A 12,078-nucleotide genomic window follows, 5' to 3' on the forward strand; every position below is an offset into this window, starting at 1 on the left:
GTAGAAAAACAGACCCTTTCCTCAGAATTAGGAGATACAAGCTCATAGTTCTTTTCATCATTACTATTACCACAAAACCTATGAAATTGCCTAAGCTGCTGACAAAACTCGGAGTCAACCAACAAAACACACAGAAGAACCATAGAATCCACCCAATCAGCCATGCCCTCAAGGACTTGGGAAGATGTCTCAACAATATTTTTGCGAGAAGACATGAGGTCAGCTAGTCCTACAAAAAGAAAAGAAGATTGGAACTAAAAACATCTCGGACGAAATCAAAACAACTCGACCAACATAATCCAGCGTAGTGCAAGCAACAAAAGGAAACCCCAGGACCCACACCAAAGATCCAGGGGTATTCTTTGGAGGCAGTTACAGAACAAGGACTCAGGAAAACCTACAAACCTACACTTCGATACAGGAAGATAATGACCCTTTTCAACTAAAACGACACTCTGAATAGAAAGCCACGAACCACGGATAAAACCATCAAAATAACTACCCTCCAGACCCACAGTCTCAGCTTGGTCAACAAACAAAGCAACCAAATAACAAAACGTATCAAGAAGAAATCGTCAAAGACACAACCTTTTTTAGAGAAATAAAAAAGCATCGTTATCTTTTACAAAATTCATCAGCAAAGAAAACTATCAACATGGCAAAAAAAATCAAAGGAGCAATCTTTCGAGAAAGCAAGCAGGTTCATGCAGTTCGCAAAAAGAAGAAAAATAAACGGCATGAACCCTAGAGTACAGAAGGACCATTTCAAAAGCAAGAAATACCCCCACAACAATAAACAAGCAGATGCATGGCGATACAAAAGGTTCAAACTTTCTAAAGTCAAAGCTGGAAATAACATAATGCAAGCGACGAAGAAAGTAAGAAAGAACCAACCTGGAAAAAGGGAGAAAACTCTAGAGAAAGCTGGAAGCTGAAGCGACAAGGATTAGAGTCACCTCTCAGGCAGAAAGCATCACAGAGAAAAATAAAAATCCAAACTTCAGGCGAAACAGAAAGGAAGAGAGAAAAAAGGGGGAAGTTACAGAGAAGAGGAAACCGCTTTTTTCTGAGTGCAAAATTCAAAATGAAGAGGCAAGAGAAACGGAGCATTAAAAACAATTAATAAGGGTATTAAATTCTCGCGTATTCCCAAGACCAGAGCGCTAATGCAAAGCGCGCACTTTTAAGAATAAAGAAAAAATGTTCCACATTCAAAAGAAGACTCTACAAAGAGAAAATCGACAGATGCTCGAGTTCGGCTTTCACCAGAAAAGGATCGAAGTCCTAAAATCAAGACTCGACCTCAAAAGAAAGACCAAGCTTGAGCAGGGGCACTGTTCATACCCTGAGTCGAGATGTCTGACCCGGGATGACTAGCGACAAAGCGACCGACCTCTTTAGGTCAAACCATCCGACCTCTTCCCAAAGAGCTCGGACAAATCGATAGGAAAGCCTAAAGAGGGCCCAAAATCGAGGAACATGACCCAATTCCAAAGGCAGCCCAAGCCTACAGAGAGAAGGGCGGTTCCCTTGAAGATAAGCTGACCTCACCCAAAGATAAGATAAGATAACTAACTTATCTTATCTAAAAAGGTCACTATCACACCTCTATAAATACGTTGGAGCATCCAGGTATAACTCATACTCTGGTTCTACTAAAAAGCCTGTTAATACCCTTGCTAACTTAAGCATCGGAGTCCCTTGCAGGTATCCCAACAGTGCAGCCAGTCCCACTAGTCGGACACAACAGCTCTGGCCGCCGCCCACCAGCCAGACACGTCAGCACCGACCAGCACAGAAGATCTCGACCGAGATCGACCTACAGTTTCAGGTAACCCTTGGAACAGATCTCTTGGTATGATTCTTTCTTTATTAGGATCCACTTCATTTGCAAATTTAATAGAATTGCTTATGAATTTCGTTGATTTCAGGATGGAACTCAAGTGCAGCTAATGTCCACTAAGTTCCAAAAATATCTCGCAGCAGAAAATGGAGGAGGAGCTGATCTTGTTGCCAACCGTGCTTCAGCTTCAGGTTGGGAAACATTCAAGGCATGTTGTTTTATGTGAAAGAATTCCATTAAGATCCATTTTTTATGCTTTTGGAATTTCATCCTGTCCTGTGCTTTTTTGCAGCTATGGAGGGTCAGTGACACATCCTTCAATTTTAGAGTGTTTAACAAGCAATTTCTTGGGCTAGAAAATCAAGGCAGTGGAAACAAAATCGCTGCAGTTTCCAACTTGCCTAGCAACCCGAAAACATTTCAGATTGTAAGGAATAGCAACGACCCCAACAAAATTAGAATCAAAGCATCAAACGTTATGTTCTTACAGGTAATATAATACTTACTCCATCATCAAGCTATTCACATTGGATAAATACATTTACTTTGAAAATATCTCTAAAATCTTGTGTGTGAAGGTTCAACCGGAGACATCAGTGACAGCAGATTATGCAGGCACTAATTAGGATGAGAATGACCCCTCCGTCTTTCGTTTAAATGATAAAGTTGCAAATCAGTTACAAGGAGAGTATCAACTTACTAATGGTTACAGCCCTGCTAGAGCTCCTCAAGTCATGCATGTAAGAAATCTAATTTACAATTTTTGTTAAAAACTATGAGACTTGTTGAACTCATTGCATTCATGCCTACCCTGCAGAATAACTGGGATACATATATAACCGAAGATGATTTCATATTCATGTCGGAAAATGGATTAACTGCAGTTAGAATACCCATTGGATGGTGGATAGCACAAGACCCGAGTCCACCTAAGCCTTTTGTAGGGGGATCTTTGGCAGCTTTGGACAATGCTTTTACATGGACGCAGTGAGTTAATTCATCTTCCTCTATATGCGTCCATCACCTAACTATTTGTTACTCGCAAAAAGCATGGGATGAAAGTTATTGGTGCACGAAATTGCGATCATCAACAATGGCGCCAAAGACTTGGTGCTCTCAAACGTGAATCACACTTCATCATAACTTCGCACAACTAACCAGCAAGTGCACTGGGTCGTCTAAGTAATAAATCTTACGTGAGTAAGGGTCGATCCCACGGAGATTGTCGGCTTGAAGCAAGCTATGGTCACCTTGTAAATCTCAGTCAGGCGGATTCAAATGGTTATAGTGCATTGATAATAAAAATATAAATAAAATATAAACTAGGATAGAGATACTTATGTAATTCATTGGTGAGAATTTCAGATAAGCGTATAGAGATACTTTCGTTCCTCCTGAACCTCTGCTTTCCTGCTGTCTTCATCCAATCATTCCTACTCCCTTCCATGGCAAGCTTATGCAGGGCATCACCGTTGTCAATGGCTACATCCCGTCCTCTCAGTGAAAATGGTCCAAAATGCGCTGTCACTGCACGGCTATTCATCTGTCGGTTATCGATCATACTGGAATAGGATTCAGTCATCCTTTTGCGTCTGTCACTACGCCCAGCACTCGCGAGTTTGAAACTCGTCACAGCCATCTCTTCCCAGATCCTACTCGGAATACCACAGACAAGGTTTAGACTTTCCAGATCTCAAGAATGGCCGCCAATAATTCTAGCCTATACCACGAAGACTTTGATCTCATGGAATGGAAGGCTCGGTTGTCAGGCGAGGCAACCATGCATCATGAACCAGAAGTCTAAGAGATATGCACTTAAGCGATTGCAGGTAGAACGGAGGTGATTGTCAGGCACGCGTTCATGGGTGAGAATGATGATGAGTGTCACGGATCATCACCTTCCTCAAGTTGAAGAACAAGTGTATATCTTAGATAAGAAATAGGCTTGAGTTGAATAGAAAAACAATAGTACTTTGCATTAATTCATGAGGAACAGCAGAGCTCCACACCTTAATCTATGGTGTGTAGAAACTCTACCGTTGAAAATACATAAGTGATAATGGTCCAGGCATGGCCGAATGGCCAGCCTCCAAAACGTGATCAAAGGATCAAAAGATAATCCAAAGATATAAATACAATAGTAAAAAGTCCTATTTATACTAAACTAGTTACTAGGGTTTACAGAAATGAGTAAATGATGCAGAAATCCACTTCCGGGGCCCACTTGATGTGTGCTTAGGCTGAGCATTGAGCTTTACACGTGTAAAGGCTTCTCTTGGAGTTGAACGCCAGTTTGTAACCTGTTTCTGGCGTTTAACTCCACTTTGCAACTTGTTTCTGGCGTTTAACTCCAGAATAGGGCAGGAAGCTGGCGTTGAACGCCAGTTTGTATCGTCTAAACTCGGGCAAAGTATGGAATATTATATATTGATGGAAATCTCTGGATGTCTACTTTCCAACTCAATTGAGAGCGCGCCATTTGGAGTTCTGTAGCTCTAGAAAATCCACTTCGAGTGCAGGGAGGTCAGAATCCAATAGCATCTGCAGTCCTTCTTCAGCCTCTGAATCTGATTTTTGCTCAAGTCCCTCAATTTCAGCCAGAAAATACCTGAAATCATAGAAAAACACACAAACTCATAGTAAAGTCCTGAAATGTGATTTTTATTTAAAAACTAATAAAAATATGTTTAAAACTAACTAAATCATACTGAAAACTATGTAAAAATAATGCCAAAAAGCGTATAAATTATCCGCTCATCAGTGATAATGGACTTGCATGCAGTTCAAGGTTCTCAGAACGGCAATGATCACAGTGGGGCAAGAGATGGATATATAGAATGGGGAGATTCATACATACCAAACACAGTCTCAGTCATTGACTTCTTTGCACGAAGGTTTTATTTTACTTCAACAGAATTGTACCATACATATGTTCAATGTTGTGTTATGGTTTGAAGAATTGATTTCTTTTATTAACAGATACGGTGACAATCCAAGCCTAGGAGGAGTAGAATTGATGAATGAGCCATCGGGTGTCAATCTAGATAGCCTAAAAAACTATTACAAGCAAGCTTATGATGCTGTGAGGAGATATAGCCAGAGTGCTTATGTCATCATGTCAAACCCATTGGATCATGATTCTAAAGTACTTCTCTCATTTGTCCAACATTTTAATAATGTAGTCATTGATGTGCATTACTACAATCTTTATTCCGATTACTTCAATAGCCTGAACACACAACAAAACATTGACTTCATAAGAAATCAAAGAGCCTCGGATCTCAGTGGTGTCTCTTCAACTAACGCTCTTAGTTTTGTTGGTTAGATACAAACCAAACTCTAAGCAATAATATTATTGAACATACAATCATGATAGTTACATTATTATGGTATTGGTAGGGGAATGGACTAGTGCATGGAGCGTGCAAGGTGCATCAAAGGAAGATTATCAGAACTATGCACAAGCACAATTGGATGTGTATTCACGTGCAACCTTTGGATGGGCATATTGGTCCTACAAATGTCAATATGATCAATAGAGCCTTAAGTGGATGATCGAGAATGCTTACTGTTTTGTCGATTTTTAGCAAATCAATGGTGGTTCGATATCTAATGATCTGGGAGCGAATCCTACTCCTCTTTGGAGGTACCAGTTTTCTAAAAGTGCATCAAAGTGTCTTCGATTAGACGGGAATCAAAATGTAAAATAAAGTAAAATTTGTAAAACAATAAAAGAAATAAAGAAATAAAGTTTTCAAAAAGAGATTTAAAGCAATAAAGTTTAAAGAAAGCAATAAAGTGCCTTTGACTGGGTCAAAGGGCTTTGACAAAGAATTTAAAAGTGCAGAAATGTAAATTGGACAGGAAAAATTAAAGAAATGCCTGAAAGATGAATTTACTTGGAAAGTAAAGTTTACAGAAAGATAAATTGAAAGGATAAAACATAGAAAGAACCCTACAGAAAAGAAACTCGATCGCAAACTCAGGAATTCGCAAGGGATGTGAGTGTGCTTGAGTGTTTTTTGAATTAAAGTTCCAACCCTTATTCCTTAAAACGTCCTAGTATTTATAATCTACTTTTGTAACTGACAATTAATTACAAAATGCAATCTTGAAAGCACACTCCTTGGTAACCGTTCCCGCCTTTTGGCTGACAACGCTTACTCATAAATTCCCCACATGGTAAATGCCTTCCACTTCTCCACTGAAGTAACCGCTCGATCTGCTTTCCGAAATAACCCATTCAATTACCTCTTTCGAATACTTGACCGACTAAGCCTGTTCGATTCAAATAGAGTGTTTCGAAATCAAATTTGCATCGAGTACCTCCAGCCAATGCTGACACGTGTATCTTTTCGAAAAATGCTCGTATCTTCAACCTCTTCACTACTTCGAACCAACTTACCTTAATCAAAAATATTTTTCGATCAACAAATTGCCTCCTTGGATTAATGTGTTTGCCTTCAAATAACATTATTGGAAGATAAAACACTTAATCCAAATTCAAATTTTAATCTCTTAAATCAGTAATAATTACCATTTAACTTTCCATTAATACTGATCCACTTGACACGTTTCTCGAGACTTGCGCTTTCTCTTTCCACCACTTCGCCTTCTTTGCGAAGTTACCTCTTTTTGCATTCTTTCTGTAATAACGGGCATAACAACACTTCCTTTAAATTCGACATTTTTGCCCCCCATTCAATTTTTCTCGAACTCTTGCTCTCTGAATTCCTTTTGCACCAGTCTTTCTTGCGTAACCATTAACCTTTCAAACTTCCTCTTTCTCTGCTCTGCAATGGCCACTTCCTCTTCTCACGTCGCTGCCCCCAAGACAAGGGTAAAGGTCCCCAGCTAGCACCACCAGCTCCACCGGCGCTTCACATACTGAATCAAGTCAACAATGAAGTTATTGGCGACCCCCAACTTCAAGATAATGATAATAGAATTTTAATCCCTTTCTGAGGCACTTTCAACTTTGGATAACAACAGGACAAAGCTACGCTCAGACTTGGAAAAACTCTTGGCACCCCATTCCTCTTAGATTTCAGTAGTGATTTTAGTATTTGTAATAGTTTATTTTCTTTCGGACTTATGCATCTCAACTTCAATTTGGCAAACAAAAATATTGCTTTAAGTATTTTTCATTAATCGAATCAATTATATTTCCTGATTCGATATCTTTAATTCGATATGCATTTCCCGAATACAATCCTATCACCTAGAAAGGACCTTCCCAAGTATGGGACCATTTGCCAAGAAATCTCAATTTCTTTTCTATTGGCAAAATAACTTTTAAAACCAATTCACCTATACTGAAATACTTTTCTCTTATTCGACGATTATAACTTCGAGCAATGCTCTCTTTTTGTCGAATCATATTCTCAAGTTCCAGGATTCACTCTGAATCCAATTCATTCAACTCATCAAACATCGCATTCCAGCAGTCATCAACTGGTAAATCATTCTGTTTGGATACTCTCAAAGTATTCAAATTAACCTCTATTGGTAGCACTGCATCATGGCCATAAACCAGTTTATAGGGCGAAGTACTTGTTGACCCCCTTGGCGAATTTCGATAAACCCACAACACTTGGCTTAAAGTCTCATGCCACGTTCGGGGTTTATTCCCGATATGCTTCTTGATCAAACTTATCAAGATCTTATTTGCTGCCTCCACTTGCCCATTAGCTTGTGCATAATCAGGAGTTAAGGTAATCATATTGATATTCCTCGAGGCTGCAAAATTTTTAATTCGCTGACCAATAAATATAGTTCCTTGGTCAGTACTCAACGTTTGAGGAATTCCAAATCAATGGATAATACGTTCCTCAATGAAGTATATTATTTCATTTTGACCAACTTCTATTAGGGGAACTGCTTCGACCCATTTTGTAAAATAATCAATTGCTACCAAAATAAATTTATGTTGTTTCGATGAAGGAGGGTGAATTAACCAAATCAGATCCAAAGCCCAACCTCTAAATGGCCATGGTTTTATTATCGAATGCAACCTAGATGCTGGAATCCGTTGTATCAAACCATGTTTCTGGCATTCTTGACATGCCTTTGCATAATCGATACAATTTTTTATCATAGACGGCCAATACACATGATTGCGATATAACACCTACTTCATCTTCTTTCCAGCCTGATGAGCACCACATATCCTATTATGGACTTCGCCCAAAGCAATACTTTGATCATCTAGGCCTAAACATCTCGATAAACTTCCATCGATTCCTTTCTTATACAATTCATTGGCCATTAAAATAAAATTCATCGCCTGCAATTTTATCTTTCTTTCAACCGAGGTATTGGGATTTTTCAAATACTCAGCAATGGGCTTCCTCCAATCATCGTTTTCCCATCTATTTATGCACATAGCCTCTCTTTCATTTGCAGGCACTACTATTTGTTGAATACTAGCCAATTTTTTAAGAGTCTCTGGACCGATTCTATATCTTGAAGCAATTTGGGCTAATTCATTAGTAATTTCATTATGAATCATTGGGATGTGAACCAACAAAACTTTTCGAAAGGAGGTTAACAACTCCCAAGCAGTTGTTAAATACTTTTGCAACTTCTCATTATTGCATTTAAACTCCTTCGATAACTGCTTTAAAACCAACTAGGAATCCCCTAATATCTGGACCTCCGAAGCCCCTTTATTAATTAATATTTCGAGACCCAAAATCAAAGCTTTGTACTCCGCCACGTTATTCGAGCAAGGATATTTTAATTCAAATAAGAATTCAGACGGAATCCCCTCTGGTGAGATAATAAGAATTCCAACCCCCGCACCATCTTTGTGCTTCGATCCATCAAAATATAACTTCCAATAATCGACTTTAACGTCGATTACATTTGCCCCCTTGTCATTCAGATTATTCAAATTATCGACAAGAAAATCTGCAATGACCTAGCCTTTTACAGCTTTAGCCGGGACATATTGTAAATCAAACTTAGTCAAGGCTAGCATCAATTTCCCTAAACGTCCTCGTAACATTGGGAAACTTAACATATATTTGATGAGATCAGTTTGTGCTATAACCTTCACCGATTTAGCCATCATATAACATTTTAATTTCATACAGGCATAATATAAAGACAAACATAATTTTTCTATCGGGGAATACCTTGTTTCGATATCAGTTAGAACTCGACTAAGGTAATAAACAGCCTGCTCACGACCATTCTCATCATCTTGGGCTAACATACACCCAATTGTGTTCTTAGATGCTGCAATGTATAATTTTAAAGGCTCATGTGGACGAACATTTTCCATAATCGGAGCCTTAGACAAATAAGCCTTAATCGAATCGAATGTTAATTGATGCTCATTCGTCCATTCGAACTGTGAATCATTCTTTAATTTTACTAAAGGTGCAAACACTCGAGTTCGATCAGAAAGATTCGAAATGAACTTTTTGAGATAATTCACCTTACCTAAGAAAGATTGCACTTCTTTTTTTGATTTAGGTGCGGACAATGCTAATATTGCATCTGCTTTATTTTTATCAATTGCAATCCCCTTTTTATGAACAACAAAACCTAAAAAATTTCTGGCCGATACCCCATAAGCACATTTTAAAGGGTTCATTTTTAATCCCTTCTTCCTCATGATGACAAATGCTTTTCTTAGGTGATCAATATGTTGAGTCACCGAAGTTAACTTGACCATGACGTCATCGATGTACACTTCCATAAAGTTTCCAATAAACTCATGGAATATAGCATTCATCGCTCGTTGATAAGTAGCACCGGCATTTTTCAAACCGAAGGGCATAACTACCCATTCATAAGTGCGTAATGCCCCAGGACAATGAAAAGCAGTTTTGGACACATCATCTTCCGCAATGAAGATTTGGTTATATCCTGAATAACCATGCATAAAACTTAAAATTTCATTTTCCGCTGCAGAATCGATCAACATATCTGCAATTGGCATAAAGTATTCATCCTTCGGAGTAGCATTATTCAAATCTCGAAAATCAATGCATACTCTTAACTTCCTATTTTTCTTCATCACATGAACGATATTCGAAACCCATTCCACATATTGTGCAGGTCAAATAAATTTCGCTTTAATCAAGCGTTCTATCTCTTCTTTAATCTTTTGATTAATTTTTGGAGCAAATCGACGAGGGGTTTGCTTCACAAGTCGAGCATTTGATTTCAATCCTAATCGATGCTCTACAAGCTAAGAGAACGATCGAGACTAGGCATCTCATGATAATCTCAAGCAAAATAATCTTTAAATTCATGTAAAAGATGGAAAAGTTTTGGATCGACAAGATCTTTACAAATATATGTAATTCAAACATCATCAAGAGTCCCCAAATTAATTTCTTTTAAGGGATCTTGAGATTCAAACCCTTTGAACTGACCATCATCTTTTACTGAATATTTTTCGAAACCCAAAGGTTCTAGATCATAGATGCAATCAAAAGAAAAATCAACAGACTTATTGGGAGTAGGATGAACTTGATCATTTAGTAAATTAAAATTACTTCGATTTTTAATACAATACGCCTCTGCCACTAAATCAGCAATTCGGCCAGCAACATCACTTCCATTACATAAAGAAGGAACAAGTAAACTATGACTAAACTCAACTAAGGATATCGAGTTGATACAATTATCATTAAAAGAACTTCGAACCCTATGTGATTCTACTTCATCAGAAGAATCATCTTTATTTCCTACAGAAAGATAATTATTTAAATAATTATGCAAAGTTACCAGGTAATCGAAAAATTCCTCAACCTGGTCCATATTGCAACCTTTTTGAAGATCTTCAAGGAAGACAATCCCAACCGGTTGGAGTAAAATTCAACTCTGGGTAATGCAACTTCACAGAGAATCCTTCCGAGGACAGGTAGCAACCTTCACAATTATAAGAGTTTAGTGTCCTATCAATATTCAAATGACTTCAGGCTTGCCATCCTTCGTCCAAAGAAGAACACTTTGGTGTATAGTAGAAGGTACGGATCCCACACCATGGATCCAGTCTCGCCCCAGCAAAGCATTATAACAGGCTTTTGATTGAACCACCATGAGCACTGTGTTTCACTCAGATGACCCAACCTTTACATTTAAAGTGACCAACCCTTTTGCTGGAGACGAAGCCCCACTAAAGTTCATCGCAGCAATATTTGTGGGGAGCAAATCATCAGGATGTTTTCCCACCTTCATTAACATCCTCTCGCATAAAAGACTAATTGCTGCCCCACCATCGATCAAGACTTTATTTACTTTAATCCCACTCAAAGTGGTGGCTATATAAAGTGGGCGGAGATGAGACATTTGTTTTTCAGTAGGCCGAAGAAAATACCCCGGCTCATCTTCAATTCGGATGAAAAAGCTTCCTCATCCTCCATATCATAATCTTCTTCTGGGTCACCTTCATATTCTCCCAAATACTTGGTTGGAATGATTGAAATCGTTCCAATCATGTCATCATCCCCTTCTTCGAAATATTCTTCATCAACATCAATTTCTTTATTTTTATCGACCCCTGAGGATTGAGCTACTGCTTTGCCTTTTTTCATCTTTGCAGGAGATGGAATTCCCTTTGGACAAGTCTCTCCATCAGAAGGAAAGACAATTCGGGAATGGACAGAAGGGGTTGCCCCCTTGCTTACTTCTGCCTGAGGCTTCTTATTTTTATTGAAGTTTCTCCTACCTCCTCTGCCTCTGGGATACCCTCTGGCTCGACCACGATAGTAGGGATATCGGTTTCGAGGAAGTCCCTGATGACCCCACTGTGGGTTGCGTCGATATAGAGCATCCCGCTTCTGGAACTCCTGACAGTTCCAAATCCACTGGACACCTATAGCCTGAGATCGGCTTAAAGTTGTAGTCACACTTTGTTGAGGGGTCTTAGAACTCTGACCCTCTATGCGCCGAATCGGCTGTCTCTGGTGCGCCTGTTCTTCTCTATGAGCCAATTCTTTCTTCATTCTCTCCTTTTCAAAAATTGTTGCTTCTTCGGCATCAAAAACAGCATTACACCGTGGACACAGAGATACGTCCCGGTCTTTAATTCTTTTGCTGAACTAGAAAGTCCAACAAACCGTCTCCTGCTTGGGGATACACCGATCTGACTTGTGACTCAAAATCATTAAGAGCCGCATCAAAGTCATAGGATATGCCAACCATGTTTACTCCGAAACATGGCTTAACAAAGCTGGCATCAACATCGAAGGGATCGACATCAACCTTCATTTCCT

The 12,078-nt window shown here is 38.9% G+C and overlaps 2 protein-coding genes across 2 annotated transcripts; one reads left to right on the forward strand and one right to left on the reverse strand.

The window, feature by feature from the left end:
* Nucleotides 1-808: 808 nt before the first annotated feature.
* LOC114924663 (uncharacterized) lies at nucleotides 809-2,834 on the forward strand. Its single transcript, XM_029289915.1, has 4 exons — nucleotides 809-823; nucleotides 1,932-2,051; nucleotides 2,136-2,333; nucleotides 2,661-2,834. Exons 1-4 carry the CDS (start codon nucleotides 809-811, stop codon nucleotides 2,832-2,834), a joined length of 507 nt encoding a protein of 168 aa, XP_029145748.1.
* A 4,407-nt stretch (nucleotides 2,835-7,241) lies between these two features.
* On the reverse strand, nucleotides 7,242-7,565 carry LOC112721236 (uncharacterized). The gene has a single exon (XM_025772306.1). It carries the CDS (start codon nucleotides 7,563-7,565, stop codon nucleotides 7,242-7,244), a length of 324 nt encoding a protein of 107 aa, XP_025628091.1.
* Between the last annotated feature and the right edge of the window lie 4,513 nt (nucleotides 7,566-12,078).

The sequence above is a fragment of the Arachis hypogaea genome, chromosome 11 (assembly GCF_003086295.3).
Source record: "Arachis hypogaea cultivar Tifrunner chromosome 11, arahy.Tifrunner.gnm2.J5K5, whole genome shotgun sequence".
Taxonomy (NCBI): domain Eukaryota; kingdom Viridiplantae; phylum Streptophyta; class Magnoliopsida; order Fabales; family Fabaceae; genus Arachis; species Arachis hypogaea.

Excerpts from the sequence above, each read along its gene's own strand:
- LOC114924663 (XM_029289915.1), top strand. Across the intron at positions 2,052-2,135 it reads CAGGTTGGGAAACATTCAAG|CTATGGAGGGTCAGTGACAC; the intron begins GCATGTTGTTTT and ends GCTTTTTTGCAG. Across the intron at positions 2,334-2,660 it reads CAAACGTTATGTTCTTACAG|AATAACTGGGATACATATAT; the intron begins GTAATATAATAC and ends CCTACCCTGCAG.
- LOC112721236 (XM_025772306.1), bottom strand. The coding sequence starts at position 7,565 with ATGATTACCTTAACTCCTGATTATGCACAAGCTAATGGGCAAGTGGAG.